This window comes from Miniopterus natalensis, chromosome 1 (genome assembly GCF_054644295.1).
Source record: "Miniopterus natalensis isolate mMinNat1 chromosome 1, mMinNat1.hap1, whole genome shotgun sequence".
Taxonomy (NCBI): Eukaryota; Metazoa; Chordata; class Mammalia; order Chiroptera; family Miniopteridae; genus Miniopterus; species Miniopterus natalensis.
This window is the reverse complement of record NC_142081.1, coordinates 32695871-32722837: the sequence shown is the minus strand read 5'-3', so window position 1 is coordinate 32722837 and position 26967 is coordinate 32695871. Positions and strand designations below refer to the sequence as shown.

General features: G+C 36.1%; 2 protein-coding genes across 2 annotated transcripts in view; one reads left to right on the top strand and one right to left on the bottom strand.

The window, feature by feature from the left end:
* The window catches only part of EXOC5 (exocyst complex component 5), a 42689-nt gene extending 41210 nt beyond the window's left edge, over positions 1-1479 (bottom strand). The window contains exon 1 of the mRNA XM_016198173.2: positions 1343-1479. Within this exon, the coding sequence (XP_016053659.1) occupies positions 1343-1369 (27 nt within the window). The 5' untranslated portion in view covers positions 1370-1479. The remainder of the gene's footprint in view (positions 1-1342) is intronic.
* Positions 1480-1701: 222 nt separating this feature from the next.
* AP5M1 (adaptor related protein complex 5 subunit mu 1) lies at positions 1702-17193 on the top strand. The gene is made up of 8 exons (XM_016198174.2): positions 1702-2123; positions 6431-7076; positions 8644-8871; positions 10205-10344; positions 11239-11324; positions 11418-11536; positions 14439-14535; positions 16475-17193. Exons 1-8 carry the CDS (start codon positions 2050-2052, stop codon positions 16555-16557), a joined length of 1473 nt encoding a protein of 490 aa, XP_016053660.2. The 5' UTR covers positions 1702-2049; the 3' UTR covers positions 16558-17193.
* Positions 17194-26967: the final 9774 nt, after the last annotated feature.

Genomic DNA, 26967 nt, shown 5'->3' with positions numbered 1-26967 from the left:
CTTTCGTATCTTCCCCAGCAACACACAGTAAAAGCTTTTAGCAGAAAGAACGTCTCCCTGCTCCTGTGTCAATCAATAAATAGACGGAATTAGAGAAGTTAAGGTACTATATCTCTCAATACTTAAATCAGGGGAAATGTAATTAGTATTTTCAAATTCTTTCTTGTAACTATAAATCCTTCACTCACAATTTACTACTTTATTACAATTTATTATAACAATGGCACGTTATGTCTCTCACTAAAAGCATTATCTATCCAAATACTGGTAGAAACCTGAAATATAGTCACAGTAACAAATGCGAAAAGTTCCCAGTTGTTATAAAAACTGTGGCATTTACACTTTAAGCCAAAAAACTGCTGAATCTTAAGCAGAAAAAGTACCCAATTTTCACTCACAGAGAAATTCTCTATTGTCAACTGCTGTCTTCTCAATTACTGCTTACTTTGTTACTCAATACGAAACACAAGCACACACAAAAAGGGTCTTTGCTTCCTCTTTCTTCACTTGTTTTCATTCCTTTTACAAAAAGAGATCCTTTATGTTTCATTGTGTTGTGGTCCCATTAGAATTTTCCTTTTCTATTATCTCAAACATCACAGCTTCTCACATTGGATTTCACTAAATTAAATTTCAAGTTTTAGAGACCGAAAACTTTCTCAAGGAAACACATCTGAATGCTCACTGTCTCTGGCGTAAAGGATTCTCTAGCTAGCAGTTAGGTGGTTTTATAATACACACCGATTTCCTGAGACTCGCATACAAATGTTCATTTTAATTCTGCCTCTATTCAGTCTAAAGGGCTAAATAGGCCTTTATTGTTCTAAAAAAAAAATACTTCGGCCTTTCCAACGTAAGGGTGACCTGGCTAGCAGGTGAGTGCCACTTCTACTTACTAAAGGAATGATCACAACCAACCAGGAGCCCCCCCATGGAACCGATCTCAGGTGGCCCCGAGAAAATTCCACGAGGGTCCAAGCGACACGATGGGGCTCGTCCAACCTGGGGCTCCGGACCCCCCCTTTCCGCGCCCGAGCCGGCCCTTCCCACCACTCATCCCGAATACAACCCCCAACACCCCAGCCTCCTAGGCGCCCTCCTTCCAGCCCCAGGACGCCGGGCTCCCTCGCCCGCCGACCTCCCCACCCCGGCCCTCTAGCCACCCCTCCCCCATTGCACGCTCCGCCCGCGCCCACTCCCGAGCCGCCACCCCACCCCTCCGCTTTCGCACCTTCCTTCCGAGGGCTGGCCCGGGCCGCTGGCGAACACCCGCTCCTCAGCCCGCCCACCGAGCTGCCCGCACCCCGGGCCTGCCACTCCCTGAGGAGTCGATGGGACCCACCTCGAAGAGCTCGGCCGTCGTAGCCATCCCGGCCGGCTGAGAGGCTCGCCTCGCGCTGGACGCCGTCTCCTCTTCACATGCTGCGCCTTAGCGGCGCCGCTCACAGGTCCCCGCTCCGCTCGCCAGCTCCGGCTCTCGGACCCCGCGGGCTCCCCGACTCCCCCACCGAGCCCAGGCGGAGCGGGAGAGCGGCCATGAAGCGAAGCCGCAGACGCCTGTCAGCTGCCTCCCGGCGCCGCCCGCGCCGCTCCCATTGTCACCGCCTCGACGCCGGAAGTGGAGCTGCGCGCGCCGGCTCAGCAGCCGGGCGGGGCCGACTAGCGAAGCCTACAACCGGCTAACCGCGCAGAGGCTCGTCTCTCGGCTGGTGAAGAACCTTGATCCTTGCGGGCCACCATCCCGGAAGTGGAGTTTAGAGGAAGCAAGTCCTAGGGATGCTGTGGAGTAGTAAGTGCTCGAGATTTTGGGTGCGGATTCACACAACTTTGTGTGGCCTGTGCTGGCCCGCACGGACTCAAAGGTTTTAGTTACTTCGTCTGAAGGAGCTAGCTTCTATGCTGAGCCCGACCAGTTTGTTGGTGGGGGCAGAAGGTGCCTCTGATGAGTGGGCTTCGGGGCTTTTGATAAGTCAGCTGAGAAAGCCGGTCTGCGCTCTTCCTCGGTGGAGGCCTTAGAGGTGAACTGATGCTCTAGTCTAGCGGCGCATCATGGCTCAGCGAGCAGTGTGGCTCATAGGCCACCAACCGGGAACTCCACTTTGTGGCACCGTCAGATTCTCCAGGTAAATGCAAGTCTGACTCCTCAGGGATGATCACTCGGAGGAATGGATCATGCAGCATAGTTTGAGCTGGTGCCTGGCACAGATTAAATATGTGTTTTCTAATACAGTGTTGTTTAGTACTGTATCTTAAAAGTTACCTCCACCTGCTTAGTATTGATACGGAGATGATGAAAGGAAGGAAACTTGAGCACTACACATTTTTAAAAACTTCTTTCATTAATAATCAGTCAATGACATTTTAACTTATTCTTTTGAAAAATCCTTGCTGAGCAATATCAGACTGTTATTTTCACCTTATGTTTCATTCCTAGAAATTTTCAGGTGGTTTACTTTAACGTTCCTGATTGTTGAAGAAAATTGAAAAACTACGAAAAATAAATTGCTTTTTCTTAGCTGGTGTAAGCTTACCTGGTTTCATTTTTAGAATTTGCCACATTTTATCAAAATAGCTCTGTGAAGAGTGCTATATAAAATGTGGGTAGCGATTGAGTCATTTATTTCACCTTTTATTCTCAGTGGCTGTTGACATGTATTGCCAATAGATTCATTCTTCACTGAGGAAAGCTCTGTAGTGAAGTAGTAGCTATGAGTTGAGATTGAAGCAGAATAAAGATGAGCATAATTTTAAATGAAGAGTGCTTGGCAATGTGAGCATGAAAAATTTCCGCTTTGCCACCTAAACAGTTTTTGTTACTAGGGCATCAGAGTTGATGTTTAGCATTTTCTCCCAGGATACCTGACTTACATTTCTTGTTGTACCTCAAGTATGGAGGTTAATAATATTCTTTAGTGTGGTTTATCAGCCTCACTGGTCTTATCCAAAGTACTCCTCGTTTTACTTATATATTCCTTTGGGTATCTTTATTTCTGCCATTCTCCCTGCCTCACAGGTAACCTATATCTTTGTTGCTGTCCATGTATTTGCGTGTTTGTATATGCATTTTCAAGTTACATAATTGTTCTGTAGTCTTCATTCCTGTTTCTTACATTTGTCAGATTTCTCAACATTATTTTAAAGAAACTTCCATGTTATTGTGAATTCATCTAGGGCAGCACTGGTTCAATAGAATTTTCTGCAATGATGGACATGGAAAATGTTCTAAATCTGTGCTAATATTGTACCCACTAACCCCATGGAGCTTTTGAAATATGACCACTGTAACTGAGAGATTAAATTTTGTTTAAAAGTTTAAAGAGTCACATATGGCTAGTGGCTACTATATTGGACAATGCAGATCTAGGTCATTACTTCTCCTTGCTCTGTAGTACTCATGGTTTATACCCTCCACCCTTTACCTAGCCTCTTCCCCAATAATGTATCCTGGTTCCCTCCAACTCTGCCAGCAGAACAGTGCTGCAGTAGAAAGCCTCAAAAGGTGCCTGGGGCATATCTATGCTCATTTTGACTAAATATTGCCAAATGATTGGCTCTTCCTAATACTTTCTCCAGTCTACACTCTCACCAACAGTGAGTGAGGGTTCCTATGTCTTTCTTAACACTCCAGTTTTTGCCAGGATAGTATTGTATTTTCATTTTACTTTCTCCCTATAGCAATGATTGTTAGCCCTTTTTGGCTTTCCTCTTCTGTGACTTGCCTATATATATCCTTTGTTCATTTTTTTCTTTGAGACTTGCTGGGGGGTTTTTCTCTGTTAATGTGCAGGAGTTTGTTGTATATTCTTGATATTAGTCCTGTGTCATTTTTTAGCTGTTACAGATATTTTCTCTTGATTTATCATTGCCAATTAACTTGATGTTGCCCTTGATTAAACAGAAATCACTAAGTTTATTGCAAACAAAGTAGTTAGTGCTTTGGGAGATTTGCTGAAGTCTTTCCCTGCCCTTGTTTCCCAAGGATACCTTCCTACATTATCTTCTCTTAACTTTATCATTTTATTTGTTATAAGGTAAATCTTTAATCTATCCATAGCCCATCTTTGGATATGGTGTTGATATAGGAATCCCATTTTGTTTTTCACTGTACTGCTGGCTAGTTTTCCAACATCATCTTCCAAGCAATACAATTTTCTTCATTGATTTGTGGGGCTATTGATAGTTAATTATGTTTCCCATATAACCATTTGTCTCAGTTCTATTATTTTATTTTTCTGTTATTGTACCAATGCTATACTGTATTCACATCTGTGGCTTTGTAGCTTATCCGAATATCTCATAGAGGTAAGATTTATTTTCCTGCTTAGAAAAATAAGCTCCTTGAAGAAGTCATTCTTGTTTTCAGAATTTTTTCCCACTGTGCTCAGAATATTTCAGAAGAAAAATTTTGATATGTTTGGGTGAGCACTTCAACATCTCTATGGAAGCGGCAAGTTGGGTTCAAATAATTCATTTGTCATTTATTAATCTGTATCATTTTGGGTTCAGATAATTTATTTGTCACTTATTAATCTGTATCGTTGAATGGACTTGTTAAGTTTTATTATTTTCAGTTTTCTGACTTCTTGGGGTTGGTGGTAGGGCTAAACAGATATGCACTGACATATTACCCACATATGTGCCGAGAGATAATGGCCATCATTTAAGATTTAAAAAGGCAAATGATCTCTCCTGTATCTCACTACTTTTTCCCCTCACAAAAACACACACACAAAAAACCTTGGTTTAGGTTTTATTTTAGAAGTTTGCTGCCTGAATAGACATTGGTAATAGTATCACGTTAAGTCTGGCTGAGGTTGGTATTGTACCTCATAGTTGTAGGGCCATTTAAGGTGTAAGTCCTATTTTAGATAAAGCCTAGAATAAATCTGAAATGACAGGTTGAGTCATCCAACAAAAATATTTATTGAGCACACATTGAAGCATAGTAAAAGATCCCAGATTAACTTATGTTTACATTCAGTCATTAGATTCTTGTACTTAAGAAGAACTTTAATTATCCTTTAGGTAACAAGAGGATAAGACATTGTACTAGAGTTTAGTCTAAAGTTCAAAACTATTCTTATCCAGAGACTCAGAGAAAGAAATGGCAGTTACCCACTACTCCATTTCTGGAGTACTAATTTTTTCCCCTTCTCTACCAAGAAAATGCGTCAGAGTATAAGTGAATGAGGTTCGCTAATGCACTGATTACTTTGAATACATTCTTATTTTTCTTTTTTTAAATATATTTTTATTGATTGCAGCAGAAGGGAGAGGGAGAGAGAGAGAAACATCAGTGATGAGAGAGTCTTTGATCAGCTGCCTCCACGCCCCCTGCTGGGGATCAAGCCTGCAACCTAGGTCATAGCAGATGCTCAACCACTGAGCCAAGCCGACTGGGCTCTTATATTTCTTTTTACACAATATTAGTAAACATCAGTATTTTATTAGTAGAATTAGTGAAAAAAAGTTATTTTGGCCAGGTGTGTTCTTGATCCTTGACGAGAATTACTAGTATGTCCTTTAGCCACCCCTTTATTTTACAAATAAGAAAAAAGGCTTGCGAAAGTTAGGTGATTTACACAGACACTAATAGCCAGTTTGACTTTGTTTTGGACTGTGGAGTGAAGAGGGAAGGAATAGGGAAAGCATATATTTTTTGAACTAAGAAAATAATATGTAACATTTCTGTAAATGAACAAAAGCACCTCTTTTTTGATTCTCCCAAAAAAGGGGTGAATTAGTAATTTACCATCCAGCCTAGAGCATGTAAATCATAAAAGATTATTCAGATTCTATTCTTTTTCTTACCCCATACTATCTTCCAGGGCCAGAGAGATAAACCATTATTACTAAAATGCTCATAGATTTTTTGTAGGGTTGGCAAGAAACTCGGATACCTGTTATTCACTGTAAGTTAAGTCGAATAGAACATTCCTTTTATAACTGTATCATCTCAACTAGTGAATGCAAAATTGTAGAGGGTTGAATTGAACCACTTCTTTTGATCCTACTCTACTAAGATAGAATCAGAAAAAAAGTTCCTATAGATGCCTAAAATGTTTCCAGGTATACACTCCTTGCCTGCCAAGTGGGAATCTGGTGAAGAGACTGAGGTTTCATATTAGATTCATGTGCTATACTTGTTTAAAAAAATTAGCTAAATTGAATTATTTTTAATAAAAGATAATGATACTTTATCATTTGAGATAATATACCAAGGATGCAACAGTTAGTTACTACAGCCAGAGCTTAACATATAATATTTTTTTGGTTGTGGTTTTTGTGGGTGTGTATGTATTTGTTTATTATTGAGTATTTTGTTACTACTATTTGCCTTCATTTTTCAGTTTGTTTTTTGTTTTTTAATGCTTCCATTTTTATTTCACCTGGAAGAATTATTCGTATTGTTTTTGTTTCCATACTAAAGACGATATCCAACTGTTGAAAAAAGAGCCAAAGTCTTCAATGGAGCAAGTTATGTGCCTATTCCCGAAGATGGTCCCTTTCTTAAATCACTACTCTTCGAACTTAGATTATTGGATGACGATAAGGACTTCGTGGAAGGCCGTGATAGCTGTTCTCACATCAACAAAACGTCCGTCTACGGACTTAAAGTAGGAGGTGAAGAACTCTGGCCAGTTGTTGCTTTTCTGAAGAATGGCATAGTATACGCTTGTGTTCCACTAGTTGAACAAACTTTATCCTCTCGTCCACCATTAATTAGCATTAGTGCAATTTCACAAGGTTTTGAACTTCTTTTTGGGATACAGAATTTTCTTTACTCAAGTCAAAAAAATGACTCTGAGCTAAATACAAAATTGAGCCAATTGCCTGACTTGCTTCTTCAGGCTTGCCCATTTGGAACTTTGTTAGATGCTAACTTACAGAATTCATTGGACAGTATTAATTTTGCTTCTGTGACTCACCCACAAAAGCAGCCAGCCTGGAAAGTTGGAACATACAAAGGAAAACCACAAGTTTCTATTTCTATCACAGAAAAGGTAAAATCTATGCAATATGATAAACAGGATATAGCAGATACATGGCAAGTAGTTGGAGCTGTCACTTGCAAGGTGAGATTTTTCTCTGGTACTTGTTTTATCATACTATTTAACATCTATGGAGAAAAGTAAAATTGACTAACTTTAGTTTACATAGTTATATGACATTGTTGATTTTTATCTTAAACAGCAGTAGTTAGGTGTTAGATTCATGTCAAATTTGGTAAAGTTATTTTGCATTCCTTAGTAATTGTATTAGTTTTCTCATCCCCGTAAGAATGTTAGAATCTAATTTAATAAGTATAAACTGAATATTTTAAAATTGTAATAGTATCTGCTGTTAATATTTGCTTATTTTATTATCTTTATAAATATCTGTCAAAAAACAAAACTTTTTTTGTTCTTCCTTGTTCGCGTATAGAGAGTCAAGTGGGAGATGGCCTAGAAGTTGAAACACTAAAATATTTTTAAGTTCTTTAGTAAGATTATTTGGCATTTTTATTTTCAAATGTGATTGATATTATTGTAACTGTCACCAAAAGAGCTTTATAAGACATTACACATGGTACTGTTTATATGCCTGCATGCTCTCTAAGTGCTTACATTTCATAGCACATATATTCTTGAATTTACATGTATGTAAAGAAGTAGATAAAACATAAAAAGGTGAAACATTTCATATCAGAATGGAAAACAAAGGTAGGCTGCATAATTAGAAAATGATATCCATTCAGCAGATATTTTTTTGAATGTCTCTTGAGCATAGCAATGTGCTAGACACTAGAGATATGAAGAAAAATAGAGGTCTGTGAAGCTGTCATATCTGACCCATGACCTTCCTAGAATACTGACTTCCTTTCCTTTCTACCTTCCAAGCTTCTCATTACCTCTCATTGGCAAACTAACCCAGACCACATAGGAAAAGATCCTAGACTTCTCTACATTGCAGAGGTTGACTGTTGAGGTGACAATACAGGATATAAGTTCTCACACAAAGCATCACCTGAGCTGAGGTTACAAAGAGAAAAGAAGATTGTAGCTGGAGGGAGTAGCACATAAAAAGCATGGAGGTATAAGACATTATAGTTTATTCAGGAAAATTCAAGAATCCAGTGGGTCTGCAGTATTAGTTGCAGGGCAGAAAATGATTAAAGTGGTAGATGGGAGCAAAACAATGAAAGGCTTTAAAAGTAATACAAAACTGAGAGGAAACTGCTGAAAGGTTTTGAGCATGAATACAATATGATTAGAATTATGTTTCATTAAAATAACTTGGCACTGATGGAGGGTAGATTGATTAGAGGAAAACAAATCTAAATACATTTAGAGGACTATGACAAAAATTGTAAGGTTCTGTACCAATGTGTTTGCAACAGGAATGGAGAGAAGTCAGTGGATTTAAAATAGCATTTAGAGGGTTGTAAATATAAGCAGAAGGCTCCAGGAAGACTCTCCTGGTCTCTGGTTTGGGTGTCTGAGAGCATGATAGAACTATTAAGAATGCAGAAAGCAAAAAGAACAAAATGCCTTGAGAGAAAAGTGAGTTAAATTGTGGAAAATGACTCAGATAAATTCAGAAAAGCCTCACCCAGACATACACTTCCAAGATCTTTGTAATATGTTCCCTTTTGTATTGCAGTGTGATTTAGAAGGAATCATGCCAAATGTTACCATCAGCTTGAGTCTCCCCACCAATGGATCTCCACTTCAGGATATTCTAGTTCATCCTTGTGTGACTTCTCTTGACTCTGCCATTCTGACTTCTAGTAGCATTGATACAGTGGATGATTCTGCATTTAGCGGACCTTACAAATTTCCATTCACTCCACCTTTAGAATCATTCAACTTATGTTACTACACTTCCCAGGTAAACAACCTTGGAAAAGTTGAGACTTTGGAAAACTTTTCATGAGTTATTTACCAGACAGTAATTGATCAATGAAGATGAAGATTCAGTTCTTTGAATAGGATGCCTCTTCTCTCTGGTGTCTATAACAGCACTGAATGATTTTAAAGTCATGGGTGGTTGTTTTTTTAATGTTCCCTAATAAGGAGCTTGTGTTCATAAGGAAGCTCCTGGTATGATTTAGTCAAGGTTTGAACCATAATCATGTGAAAATACCTCTAATCCTAGGCAACTGTGGTTACAAATAATGTAATATTATTAATGGCCATTTATTGCTTATTGAATAGCTGCTGTGTATAACATTGTTCTAGGCACTTCACATGTGTTTTCTCTAGTACTTTTAAAACCCTTAAGATAGGTATTATTAGTCCTATTTTACAGATGAGGAGAGTCTCAGAGAAGAAGCTCAATGACTTGTACAATGTCATATAACTGATAAGTAGCAGAGCCTAGATTTGAACCCAAATTTTCCAGGCTCCAAAACCCAACATCTTTTTTACTGTACCATTTGTTTCTTGTTGTAATTGTGAAACAGGCATTTAGAAAAACCTACTCAAGCTAGCCTAAGTAAAGGGAATTTGCTTCGAGAATGCAAGAGGCAATTTCATTGTCATTCAAGGATAGGAAATTGACTCAGGCCATACTGAACTAGAATCAGGAAATAAAAATTAAAAATCACTCTGTACTCTGACTCATCTCTGGTTCTCAGTCTCTTCTTCCAACTGCCTTTCCTCTGCTTGTATGTGTCCTCCAGCCCCAGGATGTATACTGTAAAAGTAGGTCCTTCCTATTTCTTACTTCATATGTAACAGAAATAGTAATTAGCTCACCCTAGCCTACAGATTGTCTCCCTTTCAATCAATTATCGAAAACCGATTTAGTAAACTACTGCTAAGCTTGGTGTGGGGGCGCCAAGGGAGTCACAATATACAAATGGGACAACAGGAACTATGAGCAAGGTGTCGGTGCCTGTCCTATATCGCAGGTTATAGAGAACCTGGAAGGGGGGAACCTGGACGAGCAAGAGTAGGAAAATGAATGTAAGAATGTGTTGCACACCTTTGTAAGCCACCTTTCTCATCTCTGAATATAGAAAGAGATGGAAGAATCTTTGCCCTTAAAATGAATGTAGTTGCATCATCTGTTATCCAGACAACTGGAGTAATCCATTAGTCATTAAAGACACATCTATACATAATGAGTATCTTACTGCAAGACTTTTTCTCAATCACCATTAATATTTTAGACCCATTAACCTGAAATTTTATCAAAGTTTGTTTGTGTTTGTTTCCAGGTTCCTGTCCCACCAATTTTGGGCTTTTATCAAGTGAAAGAGGAGGAAGTACACCTAAAAATAACAGTTAATTTAAAACTTCATGAAAGTGTAAAAAATAATTTTGAATTCTGTGAAGCTCATATACCGTTTTACAATAGGTAGGAATAAAATAACATGATTGTTGCCTGCCTTAGTACGTTTCCACTGCCCTACAATAAATTACCTGTCTTTGTTTTTTCCCTTCTTTTTAAGATTTTTTTAATGTTATTCAAATGAGTGCTGATTCTAAACTAAAACATAATCATAAAATAATCTCTTTATCTTTTAAATGTATCTTTATTTTTCTTGTTAAACTTGCTAATATAAACTTAAGCCAGTGTAGCTTTCTCAGGAATTATCTTACTCCTGGCTTTATTTCTAGCAGTTTCTCTGTACTCTACATACAAGTCAAGCCCAACTAGCAACTATATGGTGAATTAAGTCAATCGTTACAGTGGAACAAGCAAGGGTTAGGACACTTACCCCTGCACAGTAGAAAATCCACATATAGCTTTTGACTCCTCAAAAACTTAACTATAATCAGCCCTCCACACCTGTGGCTTCCCAACCATGGACTGAAAAGGTTGACCCTTGGACAGCATGGGTGCAAACTGTAGGGACCTGTGTTATTCACGGGTCAATTGTACTTCCTCATCACTTCTACTTTTGAACTCATCTCTACAACATAGTTCTTTTCAAAGGGTATCTAAATGTATAGTAAAATTATAGTTTTAATGTTATATCAATCCATGTGACTATTAATATATGTTTTATATGATTTTATAGTTGTCTTTAGAATTAACAATGAAATGCATATCATCACCAAATGTGTTCATTGTGTTTCTGGAGTTTTTTTGAGATGTATTATTTGTTCTATTCTACTCTGCAAACTTGAATATAGAAGTGTTTCTATGCTTTCCTTGTATCAAGTAACAGTAGCAAGATTTGACTTAGATTCTGTAAAGATGTTATATCTGTAATCATTTTTTTTTGTATTGTGTCCTTTTTTAAAGAGGTCCAATCACACATGTGGAATACAAAATTAGTTTTGGCCAGCTCGAAGTATTTCGAGAGAAAAGCTTATTGATCTGGACTATTGGTGAGCCAGCTTTTGTTTATTCATTATTTTTCATTCATTTGCTATAGAATCTGTTTAATTTAGGATATTTGATTGGTATATTTTTGTTTTTAGGACAGAAGTTCCCAAAATCAATGGAAATTAGTCTTTCTGGAACTATAACTTTTGGAGGAAAAAGCCATGAGAAGCAGCCATTTGATCACATTTGCATTGGGGGTACAGCATATTTAAAGGTAAATATATTTGTATGGCTCACCACATTAGAAACCTTTCCTTTGTTGCTAAATTGCATATATCTAATTGATTTTTAATGTTTTCTAGCCATTTTTTAAAACTCTTGGGTTTTTGTCTATGCTGTTCTGTTTTGTTTTTTGTGAGATTCTTTTTGTTTAGTGTTAGTTACTTTTTACTTCACTTAGTACTTTAAAATATTTAAGGTGGAACAGGTAAGTATGACCTAACACTTCAACTCAGTCTAGTTCTGCCCAGCTATAGTTATCACATTTGAGATTTGTATACCAAAAATGTAAGGTGTAGTCCTGTTCCCCTAGGGATTTTTTTTCAGTGATCCATGTCAGCAGTTGATCCATGCTAACTGCTTTTGGTGTTTCAAGGAAAGATTGATCACTTCTGATCAAAGTGCTCAAGGAAAGTGCTGGAATAGAAATGGAATTTAAGCAAAACTCTGAGGCTCAGATAAGCTTGAATATGACGCCATGAAGATTGACTAACATTTGTTTAGGTTAAAGAGATAACATAATCAGAGGAATGAAGGATAACAAAGCATGCTTCAGAACCAGTACCAGGAACAATAGTAACACATAAGGCTGGATAAATGGTTTAGGTCTGGATTGTAGAGGGTTTGAATCTAACTTTTATTCCTTTGTTAGAAATTGTCATAATAACTATAGGCAAATAAAATATTCTTCAGCTCTATTAGTATCCCAGATGTAAGGTAATAAGTTAATGATGCTGAGCTTCTGTAGTGTCACAAAAAGAGGAAGGAAGAGAATAAAAGGAGGAGACTGTATAGGAGTTCTAACAAAGGTAAAGCATTGGTCACTAATTAAATATAGAGACAGGAAAAGTCACAGATGGTGTTATTAAAAAGGTATGTAACTTAAACCAGACTTGAAACTCCAAGAGAGCGGAGACCAGGTGAGTCTCATTCATTCATTGTTTTACTACCAACATCTAGTCCAGTGCCTACCACATAAATTTTTATGAATGGATCAATATAGTACTCAGAAGAAAATACCCATGTGGAGAAAGCTGAGAGGGAGTAGGCTTCATATCATGTATGTTGCTTGTAATAGCAGCATATCCCAGTATAAGTGTCCGCTAAGTAGCTAAAAACTTGGAGCTTGATTCTCAAGAGAGAACTCAGCTCTGTGTAGGGTTTAGGAGTTATCCATGGAGAAGAAATAGTTGAGGCAATGGAAATAAGATCAGAAAAAGATAAGAGAAAATAAGGAAGATTCGGAAAAACCAATGAAGGAAATCGAAGAGGTGATAAAAAACGTAGCAGGAAAACCTAAATAGTATGGTATCAAGGAAGAGAGACTGAAGTCTATATATAAATGCACTAGGGGAGATGGTTGTGACGTTAGAAGTACACTCACGATGTTCATTTCTTCTCTCTTGGTTTCAACTGTGTACACAAGCTTTGTTTCAAGGATTATGATAAAAATTCTTGCTTTCAGATATGTTTCAGAAAAAATGTGGCATATTACTACACTGTATGTCTTTCAAAGGTAGGGATTTGACCTTTCATTTCTATCACCTAACCAGTTACAGTTTAATCGAAAGCATGTACTACATATTTGTGTTCAGTGAATAGACTTATTTTTATAATATGTAGTTTTTTAGAAATCAACCTTGTCATAACTTTCAGCATCCAGAATTATACTTAACAAGCAAACAAAAACCCTTTACTATTGAGATAATTTGAGTTGCAACAGGAAAAAAGTTGCAAAGATCTGAAAATTACATTCTATGCAAGTGATCAGTTAGTTTGGTAATCAAAGGCAGAAAGTTAGGAAATGGGAGAAATTTGCAGGGAAGGAAGGGAGATGGAAGAAAAAAAGTATAGAAAAGGTAGATATCAGGATATTGTAAAATCAGGAGCTCTTAGCAGCAAGATGAAGTGAACCACAGCCAAAGGAGACTGGAGCTCTGTAAGATATAGAACTTTCATAGTTAATGTGAATATCATTGTGACTCAGGCACCCAAGGCTATGCTTTCAGAGAAGGTACTAATGGCCCTTTCTATTATATATAGTCCAACATAATAATGGCTATACTGATGACACCACATTATCAATTAAATCTCGGAACTATGGATTACATTTTAGAAAGGTTTCATAGGCGAGAGAAGGGTGATTTCTAAGCTTAGTTATGTAAAAGTTAAATTTTAGTTTTTTGGAAAATTAAGTAGAGCATCTCATTTCTTCTGAACTATGGATTACATTTTAGAAAGGTTTCATAGGCGAGAGAAGGGTGATTTCTAAGCTTAGTTATGTAAAAGTTAAATTTTAGTTTTTTGGAAAATTAAGTAGAGCATCTCATTTCTTCTAAACACCAGAATAAACTGGTAGGTGTTTCTCTTTTAGTAATTGCATTCTTGTGTTTTGGTAGGAGCTGTATATGTTTCTGCCTGTAGAAGAATTATGACCTGAATTATCACAACCACATAGTCTTAGGGATAGATGAGAATATCCAGGACAGCAGACACCATAGGGGAAGGAGCACCAGCTTTTATAATCAGTCAGGTCTGAGTTTAATGCCAGCTCTGCTATTTACATGCTGGGATGCTAATTGCTTCCATCTCTGAACTTCAGTTCCCTCATTCATACAATAGGGATACCTTGCAGTATGGATTAGAGTTCATATTAGTGAAGCACCTGGTAGATGTGAAGGACTTCATGATGCCAGCCTTCCAAAGAAACCGCCCTAATGCAAAGGGGAAACGGTGTGTGTATATGTGTACATATGCACACACACAATATTCAGGTTTAATATTTGTGACTTAAATTTTGTGAAGTAAATTCCTAAAATTGCATCAAGGGGGAAAATGTGACAATCATTTTTACCAAAGAATCACCTCAGTTTGATACATTTCTCTTCTTTTTCTAGCTTCATTTTAAGATCTTAGATTACACACTTACTGGATGTTACGCGGATCAGCATTCAGTTCAAGTTTTTGCATCAGGAAAGCCAAAAATAAGTACATGTAAGTTGTCATAGATTCATACTAACTTGAGGGAATTAAAATGATATTATGCAGTTATTACCTAAGGTAAAATTAAAATGTAACAGAAAGGGATCGGAGAATAATCCCAATTTATAAAAATTCTGGCCTGATCCTATTCTGTATAACAGTTTATATACTTTACACTGCCCTCTGCCTTCTGTTTGTGAAATTGTCTGGATGAGCTAGGACTGGCAGAGATGGGCTTTAGTATAAAGTTGGATTTATTTTGCTCTGTTTATAATGTACACATATTTGGGGGTTGTTCACAGGGGCTTTGGTGTTGGACAGACAAGGGTTTAAGTCTAGCTCAGACAGTTTGTTATCTGTGTAATTTTAGGCAAATTAGTGAACTTGTTTCCTCATCTGTAAAATGGAAATAATAGTGTTATATACCTCAGGATTGTTTTGAGGTTTAAATAAAATTATATTGACCAAGCACTTAGCATGATGCTTAGCATGTAGCATGGATTCTATAAATGTTAGATATGATTATTTAAAATTTTAAATATTTCTAGCAAACATTGTAGTCAATGAACATTATTTAATACACTCTCTGTTTTATGAATTGGAGGGCAATAGGAAGAAGGTTTCCTGCCTTTGGTGAGTGAGTTAGCTGTAAAAAGAAATATGTATATAGTATATATGAAAATATAGGGAGACAAAAAGCAATTTATAAGTGAATCCAAAATTATTTAATTCAAATCAAATACACATATGTGGCATAGAACAGAAAAATAGCTAGAATGAGGTAGAGTTCTCTAAACATAAGCAGATACCTTTTGCCTTATATATTAAGGAGAATAAAGCTGTTATATTTAGGTAAATGTATTTTTTAAAATATATCATTTATTGATTTCAGAGAGAGGAAGGGAAAGGGAGAAAGAGAGGTAGAAATATCAATGATGAGACAGTTGTCATTGATCAGCTGCCTCCTGCACACCCCCAGCTGGGGATCGAGTCCGCAACCCAGGCATGTGCCCTGACCAGGAATCGAACCGCGATCTCCGGATCCTAGGTCGATGCTCAACTGCTGAGCCATGCCTGGCTGAGCTAGATAAGTATTTTTTTAAGTTAAGGATTAGGGTCCTTAAAATAGGAAAGATAGGACAGGACTTCTTACTGATAGTTTCAAAAGAATTATAGAACTCAGAACTACAGTGTTCTAAGCAATTACTTGTGAAGGGCAATGTTACCTCTCAATGTTACTAAGTTCCCAAATTTGAAAAAAATAAATAAAAAGTTAAGGTAATATATCCCTATATCCTTTTACTATGAAGAAGGGCATGAAAAGGAAAGGTAGAAAAGGCAGAATTAGATATTTATTGATGTATGTGAAAATAAGACTTTACATGTATCCAGCTCCAAATGAGCATTGTCTTCATTTTTACATATCAGAAAACTTCAAAGAGGGCTGTCATTTGTCCAAAGCTGCAAAGCTACTAAAGCTAAAAACTTAGATTTGATCTGAACTCTAAGAAACCACCTAAGCAGTCTTTTAAACAACATTGCTAGAAAGTTGGGTATTTATTTCTATCTCTGAAACTTTGAATGGGTAGAGAATAATTGCAAGGTCAAAATCAGGACCTTGGTAAAGAGGTTACAAAAGGGAAACCAATAAAAAAAATTTTACTGTTTTTGTGCTTGAAGTAATGGTCCATAAGAAAAAAGATTTAGGGGAAATGTGAGGGGGAAAAATTGGTCGATTTGGCATAAATGGTGGGTTCCTTAAATATATTAATGAATTCATAATTTTAAAGTGGTAATAGTTATAATAATGCCTTGAAAACGTCAAATTAAAAAGAATATTTTCAAGTATTGCCTTCCTTGAAATAATTGTGTTCCACAATTTTAAAATATCAATTTCTTAACTGAATTTTTGTTAATATAATATAGTCTTATCATTTTTTTCATTTTTCAGACCGGAAACTAATTTCTTCTGACTATTACATCTGGAATTCTAAAGCTCCTGCTCCAGTAACATATGGATCATTATTACTGTAATTATCTCATGTTTAAATAGACTTTATATAATAGTAACATAGCCTAAATTAAATCAGAGTCTTTTATTTTTAAGGTGTATGCATCTAACCTATGAGAAATCATTAAACGATTTAATTATAAAAATGCTTGTTTGTTGTTTTTAGTCTGAAATAATTTGTGGGGAAAAAGCATTTTAAAGACTAATGTCTCCAACTTTGTTACCCTTTGATTTTACTCAAATATGATTCAGAGCATAAACCAGTAGTGATTCATTTTAGGCTTATTTTATATTAGTCCTGGGTCACCCTGCCATACATGTTCCTTCCTGCGCCTGTGGCAGACGTGGCTAATCAAGCAGTGTCCTCTTTCTGCATTGAGCTTCCTGCACACAGTCCCAGGCTCTTCTTCAGTGCAGAGCTGCAGGCAGCCACTCCTGATGGATTGCGAATGATGTACAAGATAAGAAACTGTGTGCTCTTCCGAACCTGAATACTAAACTCCTAGTGCATTGTGTTGTTACAGAATACCAGAGACCACGTTAGAAACAACTGTAAATCTCTTGAAAAAACAGCCAAGAAAAACAAAGGAAAATTGTTTAAATAGTAAACTGTTCTTAATCAGAACTGTTTGACTTAATAAAGAACCTGCCTAATTCTATGTAAGGTGTTTATCTCTGTTCTAGAGTTACTTTTCAGGTAAGCTTATTAATCTGCCACAGTGACAATTTGCTTTAGGGTGTCAATGAGAATAGTAAGAGGGATGGTATGTCTTCAGAAGGTGAGCAGAGTGTTTTGTGTTCACTTAACTTGTGTAGCCAAATTTTTAAAGATAAATTTAGGTATAATGCTGCTTTTTTCATGTTTTGTTATTATTAAGTTCATTAATGAGTACATTCAAGTGAAAACTCATGTAGCATATTTTCTTTAAATGTGCCACTCTCACTCTTATTATTGTCTTGGTTTCCTCAGGAACCATCTAGTCATGCTCTTTATTCTTTACCTGTCTTGACAATTATATGTCTCGTTCTGTTTTCAAAGCAGTTCATTGTCAAGTTGGACTTTAAGTGGCCATCCAAGAAAAGATGAAATATCAAGATCCTCAAAACTTAATCCATGTCAAGTTTCTTTTCACAGAACAGAATTAGAAGCGTTATGAAAAATATACATTAAAGATTAGTATTCAATTAAGTTATATCTTGGTTTCTATTTTTTAATGAGTCTCCTAAGGAAAAGCTTAGAAAAGGCTGCTAACTCCTTGAGGGAGTTATGATAGTTTGAAAGGATATTGCATATAAATTTAGGATTTGAAATAAGATTTTTTAATTAAGGTCAATCCTACTCATTATAAACTCATTTTCTGCAAGGCATTATCATGGCATAATGTTCTGCGTTCAAAATGATTCCAAGTAACAAAGGAAACAGAATAACTAACTGCCTGACCAGGACTTTAACTTGTTAGTCTAGCTTAATCAATAGATAATCAGTAGTAAAAGCCTTCCTTTTGAAAGAATAAAAAAATTTCTCCCCTTTAGTTATTTGATCTCTCTTAAACTCAAGGAAAGCTTATCATTTAACTTATGTTAATATTAATGGAGCCATTTGGACACCTTGATTGTATAAATGTTTAGCAAAGTACCCTAAGCTAGGCAGCAGGCATTTAACTGGTGACTAGGCAGAGATTCAGTATGATGATCCTCTAGGACAGGAGTGGGGAACATCTGGCCCTGCCAAGGCCTCACCAAAGAGAAGCAGTCCCAGCCATCACATTAGGGGTGAGTTAATTAAATGTTTGACCAAATGTAGCAGCTAATTTTTAAGTTGATAATTTTGTATGGCCCTTGAATGATGGCCATACAAATGGCCCTTGGCAGAAAAAAGGTTTCCCGACCCCTGCCCTAGGGAAAACTTTATAAACAACCAGAAAAACCAATGAATCTTTGATTTGATACTTCTAGAAACCTAAGGAAAATCTAGGGAATACTGGAAAAGTGTCCGGGGCATGGGCAACCCGAGGCCATCTGTTGCCGTTCCATTCTAACATAGCGCCACAGAACTAAAACCAACTCATGTTTTCATCCCTTTGAGATCAGCTGGACACATTGTGATGCTTTTGATTTTGTCTAGAAACCTGTCACTTCGGGATAATTTCTGAAGACAAAGTCTGTTTCCCGTTTGGTAGGTGACCTGTTTAATGTTTTCCCTGTGTCTGGGAACTCCTTAGTGTAATTAGCGACCTTTGAACTCCACAACTAATCCTGAGCTATTTTGTATTCCTTACTCATCTTTAAGGCTGGACCTTTCTTTTCTTCAGAGTCCGCTGCCACAATTAAAGAAGAAACAGCTGCATTTCAAAGGGATTCCGATTCCAGAAGCTTAATCGTGATTGACATGTTCTTATTCTAAGCTATAAGACACTCTTAAGAGTCCTTTCTTGGGTTAAAACTTCAATCATTTTCTAAAAAATTATCTCACTATGGATTTTATTCATTTTCTTTGATAACTATTCTTTGCATTTTTTAACTTGAAAGATGCTTTGCATTTGCAGTGAATATGAGCATCCAGAGATTTGGATGGTGTCAGACCTACTCTAGATGCAAAATTGCTAACTGCCCTTTTAGCCCCAAAATATGATTATAAGATCTATTGTCTATCAGATGGGTAATTATTCTTCAGTAGACCCAAAAGGTACAAAAAGTGTTAAATTTCTGAATATGTGCTCCAGAAAAGATGGTTCATAATTTTGGTAAAACCTTCTCTAAACAATATTTTTTTAAACTTTTTAAAGCAGCAGTACCCTTACAGAGGTGGGCATTTTTTTTTCTTTTTTAAATAATTTTTTCCAATATCAGGTTGGAAGTAAATAACCTTGTCAGGAATTCTTACAAGAATTATTTGTTTTAAAATGTTTTCTTGATTAAACAGTCTCATAAAATTTCAGTGTTCTACACCAACTAAATTTTTATAAGCTAAAATTATTCTGATTTCATGTATTGTGTGATTTAAGGTCTCTCAAAACACAACTTTATACATAATAACAGCTAATATTCTTCTTCTTTTTTTTATTATAGTATTTCAAACCACTTTATAACCTTCATAGACCCCTGCACCACTCCTGGGAGGTAGGCAGGTCGAGTTTTCATACAGAGCCTCTGCAGGGCCGGCTGCCGCAGCAGAACGGTTGTTTCTAAGACAAAAGTCAGAAAAGGGATGTTAATAAACAGTCCTCAGGTTTAAGGGACTTTTTTAGGATTACATCTTAAATTCCAACAAATCAGATTTAGGAGTTACTGAAAGTGAAATTGATCCATCCCTCATCCAAACTTTGCAATACTTTCCTGTTCTGACATCATTTAGATAGTTAGCTGTGTTATCAGATTAGAAACCATTGTACCGCGCCGCTGAAAGGGAAAGGAGGCAAGAAGCTAAACAGAGGGTGAATTCTGAACCTTTTAACCTGGCTGAAGTACGTCGGTCCCTGTTATGCAAATACCTTCAATCCTCCGCTAAGTTCAGTGGAAATAATTTTCTTGAATGACAGGTTTATTCAGCAAGGATTCAGTTGGTGATTAATCCCCCTTTGATCTAGGGTATTTCACTTAACGACCAGTTACCTCGTTCTGACAAAGTGCAACTGAGATTAGGGAGCTCACGAGAACACTACCAGGGTGTGTGTTCATTCTCTAGCCTTTTAAAGCAAGGGCCAAGAATGCAATTTATTTTCAGTATTTGAAGATGTAAAGTCCTCTCTGCTAAGTTAGAAAGTCAATTGAATACCAAATGAAGTTTATTTCTTACGTAATAGAATAAACTTTTTTTTTTTTTGCTTTGCCTAACAATGATTTTAGGAAACATAGGCTTTCAAGAAAGAAGAAACAAAGACTGCATTCTAAGTATATCTTCTAGTTTTGTTTCATGTACTACAGTGTATACTTACTGGCCCTGAGATAACCCAAAAATGAAAGCAGTGGCTTCAACTTAGGTTGAGAAAATGCTTCTGTTTCATTAAATTGCATGGTTTCTTCCCTCCCTCCTCCCATTAGGAAAAGTCATGCTATGGGCTAAATCCAATTGGGGAAAACATAATACACAAGTATTCATATTAAGACTTCTGATTTCAAAGCTTTATTTATTAGCTTTGTCCTTTGTTGAGCAAAACAACTTATGTCCCTATCATAAGAATAGTTGCTTTCATTTTCGTAATGAAGATTTTTGTTCATTAAGAAAGGTAAATGATGCCATTACAAAAATACTTCTAAGTAATTATTTTAAATTATCAAAATAACCATTTTCCACTGTATTATTTACTATTTTTCTGCCTTCAAATAACTGTGTCCTCTTTTATATTAAAACTTGAAAATATTCTTTGGAATTTTGCACAATATTTTAAGAATAAAATTTTTAGATGTGTTTCATGCTAGGGTTTCTCAAGAAAAATGTTTAAAAACTTATCAGTGTCAATCTTTATTTTGCAGGATATCAAATTTGGGGACCTATTCCTCACATATAGTTCAAGACCCTTAAAAAATGATTTTTAAAAAGATTTGTTTTTAAATACTAAGTTATTAGTGATTAGTGTTATAAACAAAACATTTTTTAAATGATTTATAATTGTCCATTATTCTAGTTTGCAATACAAGTTACGTATTTACATAATTTTCTTATTCATATTTTGGGCTCAAAGTCTCTGTGACCCAATGTCTAAATTGAAACAATAACTCAAAAGAAGTACATGTCTAACTTATCTGGGTACCAGCCTCTCTAGTTTCAATTTAGTAACCAAACTGTTTCCAAATATCTTTTGATAGCAAGTTACATAATCACAGAAATTGAGGATCAGAAAAAATATAAGATGAAAGGCAGGATCCTCTGGCTATGTTGCTAAGAAACTAGTATTTTTAATAATTCACTATGAAGTAAATATTTAGTTAATAAAATGTTGCAATATATTTTGAAATATGCCATCAGAGAATCTATATAAAGCAAATGTACATGTATGTATATGTAATATATATAATACATGTTAGTGTGTGTGACTTGGTGGATTTTCTTATGAAATATTTTAGTATTGTGTCAGAGGAAGAACATTTAAAGTCAGATATTCAAATATCTTCCCTCCAAACACAATGTTAGTTAATAGTAATGAAGAGATTCATTAAAATAAAAATTGTGTGAAGAACTCATGAGATCACTCTTACAAAATGATTAAAACTTGATAAGCTGAAGGTTTTTCAACTGGCTTCTACTTGATTTTCATCAATCATTTTATGGATATGATAATATTGTCCACACATAGCCTGGAGCAGTGCGAGGCCTTATCTTTTGTATGACCAGTTGCTTTGTAAGCAGGTTACTCTGAGGTCCAGGTTGATTTCTCAAAGGCCCTGGCTAATCTGCATAATTGTTGGCAGTGTGGTGTTAATGTGTGATGCTCAGCATTTACAGACTGACGGATGCCCTGGGATGGAAACCACCTGCTGAATTGTTTTTCCAGTAAGAAATGTGAAAATTTATATTTTAATAATCTATTAAACATTTAAAATCAGTGTATGTTTCCTGTAAATGTCTTTTTAAATTATTGTTTTGTTTTAAAAAACTGGTTTAGACAGCACACTTTTAATAACAAAAATGAAAAATAAAAAATTGTTATTTTTTACTTTTTCTTCCAAGGGACTTGAGTGCCCTCTGCAGGTTATAAAGAGATGTTTGTTTTTAAACCCGTGACTTTTCCCTTTTAGAAGTACAGCCTGCGTAAATATGATCTGTCTTACTTGTATTGTTACCTGTGTTCATTTTCTGGTGATCGAAGGAAGAGTTTCTTCTCCTGGCCTGTTTTATGATTGTATTTAGTGTGAAGAGTGTAATAGCCGCCAAATTTCACAAACCTCTTAGCCAGGGTTCTTTGAATGTTGGAACCACACACATTGGAGCCAATACAATGCCCCTCACAGAAAGAAGGTTGGGAAAATTTGAAACTTATTGATGATATGGAGAATAACTAAATTCCTTCCCATTACATTTTTAGAATATTCATATGTTTGAAATAATTTTTTTCAATATGCATCATGTAAAATTTTTAAATTACGTGAGTTCTATTTCTTGATTGTTGATGAGTAATGATTGTGTTCAAAGTAAAAAAAGCTTCTTAGGATTTTATTTAAACAAGATTAGGATTGAGCAGATAATGCTCTGGCATTATCATTGCATAGGTCTACTGACTAGAAAGAGTATTTCTGTTTGAAGAGCAAAGGGCCAAGGTTTCACATCTGAATTACTCATTTCTGTACCCATCTTTCTCAGTGGGTATAACAGATTTGTTTATAAAGGATATAGGAATTCATTTTGTATATAAAACTATAGAACTTGAGCACTGGTGGCACTTCTGATTGACTTAAAGCTGCCAGGGGAACTAAATATGATGAGAACAAGAAGAATGATTGGATCACATTAATAGAAATAGATCGTTTTGCAAGAACATAGTGATCCTGGTCATCAACCTTGAAAAGTAAATTAGAACAAGCAAATTGCTGTTGAAAAATTCTTTCAGCACTCTGCTGTTGCTACTCAGCCAGTCATGGCTCAGCCAGCGGCAAGGAAAACATGCACTCAGTTTTGTATTAACAAAGGAAACATTATTAAAGTGAATATTTACATTGTGTTTATTGAAGTGTTCAAAGAATATTTGTCACATCTTCAACCTGCTGTTCTCCCTACTCTCATAGTGCATGGTGATAATAAAAATAAGTCCTGTACATTTTAGAAAAATAAATGACATTTAAGTGTTTATGAACTTTCCAAAATATTTAAGTATTAAACTTAATACTTTCTCTTTTAAAGATGGAAATGTATCCCATTTTAAAAAACTCATTTGCTTGAATATACCTTCCAGTTACCTGATCTTAGCCAAAAGGCCGAGAAGCTATCCAATTATTTCCAAATGCTTTATGTAATTGCCCTCCCAGAAACTACAATGCATAAGAAATAAGCTGAAAATCAAACAAAAAATAAAAACAATTGTGAAATTACTGAAGTGGGTATGTAATTGAATATATAATATGTTCATTGGAGAAATAGCTTTATAATTGAGAGCTTTTGTGAGCAATTATCTCGAGTTATTATATAAAAACTGAATTGAGAATAGACAAGACAACAATTGAAAACAGCCATACCAATCTGACTTTTAAAAATTTAGTAAGGCTCTGTCGGGAGTGCTTAGTGGTTGAGCATCAATCTAGGATACAGGAGCTCACGGTTCGATTCCCGGTCAGGGCACAAGCCCGGGTTGCGGGCTCTATCCCCAGTCGGGGGCGTGCAGGAGGCAGCCGATCAGTGACTCATCATTGATGTTTCTATCTCTCCCTCTCCCTTCCTCTCTCTGAAATCAATAAAGATATATTTTTTTTTAATTAGTATTTTAGTGAGATGGGGGGAAGTTAATTAAAAGTTATGAAAGAATTTAAGCTTTCACCTGTCTAAAATGAACAATTTAAATCACTTATATTTTAGAAGAGGAGTATAGAACTCTAACAGGGTTAAAGTACCATATTTTACTTGGTCTCTTAGCAGGTGTTATTGAATACAGTTCGGTATTCTGTAATCTCTTATGGACTGACTAGTTTTTGAAGGACTATTTTATTAGATTCACCAACAGTAAAGTCAGTCTTCCATATTTCAGCCTAAAAAAATCTTACATATCTCAGCAAAGATTATTAGTTCATGCTGTAGGATCTTGAGAAACTTTTAGCCAGATACTTTATTTACCCTTTCTATAATATATTTACAGAGCATCATATTAAAGTCCAGAAAGAATTTATAAAAATTATTTACAAGTTATGAATTACTATGTATCAATTTTTATTTAAGTATTTTATTTTAAATTTTCCTAAGGAGCTTCAATCTTTGTCCATAATCTAAAAAAACAATTTTTGAATCTAAAATAAAGCAAATGGCAAGCCACTAGTCGTCTTTTGCTAAGGAAGTAATCAGAAGTGGTTAGTGATGCTTATAGCTTAACTAGTAGTAGCAAGAGGATTTTTTAACTAATATGAACATCAGTGCCTTCATGCCCATAATATGTATTTCCCTTATACATAGTAAAATAGCACATGCCATTTAATTTTAAAGGCTTAAAGACAAACATAAGGTATGACTTGGAATTAAAAACTGCTGAATAATCTATTTGAAATGGAAACCTAATTTGGTCAATAAAAACTCATAATTAATGTTAAACTTTTATTGTGCTCCTATTCTATATTACTCCAGAACTAGACAAAGACAAAAAGTAGAACCTGGTTTTGAATGGTGTAACTCCTGGAATGTATTAGCATTGTAATATGGACGACCTCTTCTAGACATTGTTAATACAGAAATTGTCCAAATAAGTGATGGTTGAAGTTCAGACAGGCAAAGGAAAGAAGGGCATCCTAGGGGCAACATCAGATCTCTGTAGGTCTGACAAGCAGAATTCCAGAAACTTGGGCACCTTGTAAGAATAAGCATGCAAGGGAATACTTTTTCTTCCAAATGTTTGAGATTTGGGTATATAAATAAATATAAATTTCTAAGGAAAGTATTTAATTTCCAGCCTATTATACACAAATACGAAGGCATGCCTACATACTAAATGGACACTCCCCAGCCTGTGTCCCCCTCTGCCTCCCTCCATCGCTAATGTTGACTGTGTGTTCACGTGCTGGTATGAGATTTACCTCTGTACTTCCAGTGAAGAAAATATGATATAGAAATAGGATTATGAGGAAACTGTAAGTGAGCTGTTATATAATCTGTTAATATTCTAATATATATTATACTTAGTCAATTGATAAGCTAAAGTTTTGTTTAGGTTAGTTCACACATAGTAAGAATATTCTTAGCCTTGAAGCAGTTGAATGTGTATCCATACACATACGTGTGTGTGTGTGTGTGTGTGTGGTGTGTGTGTGTGTGTAAAACAAGCAAAATGCAAACGAGCACTGGTTATATATATACGCACATACATACATATATGTATGTTTACAAATCTTCCACCTCTCACGCCAATGTTTTGACTTCTTAAGGAGGACATTGATCTTTGCATCATTGTGTCAGTGCCACGAGAAACACAAAAGAAGCTTAGTCTTGATTCAGTAAGGTAGCAAATGTTAAATGTGTAATAAAGTAGGTTGTTTTCCTACCTAGAACAAATCAATGATGTTTGAGTGGCTGTTTTGCACGTGTGTATAAAAAGTCCATTGTGCAAACGGTGGTTCAGTCCACATGAAGCACAGGTGATTTCTGCCATCTCTGGCTCTATTCAGAGAATGTGTCACGATGACACTGCTCTTCAGACACACTGCAGAGCTTTGGCTCAACCTGTTCGACTAGCAGCAGCCAAGGCCTGCAGTTGCTGCCCATCATAGGTCACATCTTTGCAGTTAGGCTTCAGTGAACCTTAAAGCATTTGGCACTCCCATCTTAGAGATTCCCTTCTGGAACTCACTCTACAGTGGCTTTGTGAGCTCCCCACTGTTCACCCAAGTCGATCCTGATTTTGCTCAATACAATATGACCTGATGTGTTGACTCCTCTCACCCCATATACTGATGAAATACATGGGAATTGCCAGTACCCAAGAACTGCAATTATTTTGAACATTTTTATTAACCATAAAGGCAGAATAGTATAGAGGAAATAAGCAATCTTTCAAATCATACAGGCCTGATTTCAAACGCCAGCTCTGCCATTTATAAGCTGGGTGGTCCTGGATAAATTACTTGCCCTCTATGGCCTTCACTTTCCTCCTAGCTTCATGGGGTTATAGTGAGCGTGGAATGATAGCAAGCTCTAAGTGCATAGGTAGTCAATATTCATTCCCTTCTATATCGAAGTTTAAGGATGGCCTTTTCATGCAACTATTCTGCCTATAATTAGTTATGCCCTCAAATTATCAAAATTATATGAATTGTCCATTTGACCTTGGTTTTGAATGTTCAGCCGTACATTGTATTGCAAAAATGCCTACTCTGTTACTTGAATGGGCTCTTGGAGTTAAAACAGCCATTGAATTAAGTGGGTGTGAGTGTTCTATAAAGGTTTGCTGAAGTTTAACAATTCATCATTATTCATGGGAAGACATTTACTCAAAATTCAAATAAGGTTTGAAAAAAGTAGTCCTATGCTGCCAAAAATGGGATTGAACAAAACTGAAATTCATCCACAGGAACGTAGAATAAATGCAGTAATAACCCATAAAGTATTAATAGAGCTCAATTAACTTCTGGAAGGCTTTTCTTTATATTGTCCAAGATATGGTCTGCGCCATTCATAGCTAATCGCTACCAGTGGAAGTCATTTCTTCATAAAATAAACCAGATTAAACCTGAGTATGATGTCTGGTAAGGAAATGAAAACATATGAAATATTCTGACATACACATTTGTTATGTAATATACTATGT

Coding starts and splice junctions, on each gene's coding strand:
- AP5M1 (XM_016198174.2), top strand. CDS start 2,050: ATGGCTCAGCGAGCAGTGTGGCTCATAGGCCACCAACCGGGAACTCCA. Junction 7,077..8,643: donor TTGGAGCTGTCACTTGCAAG/GTGAGATTTTTC, acceptor TTTGTATTGCAG/TGTGATTTAGAAGGAATCAT. Junction 14,536..16,474: donor AAAGCCAAAAATAAGTACAT/GTAAGTTGTCAT, acceptor TTCATTTTTCAG/ACCGGAAACTAATTTCTTCT.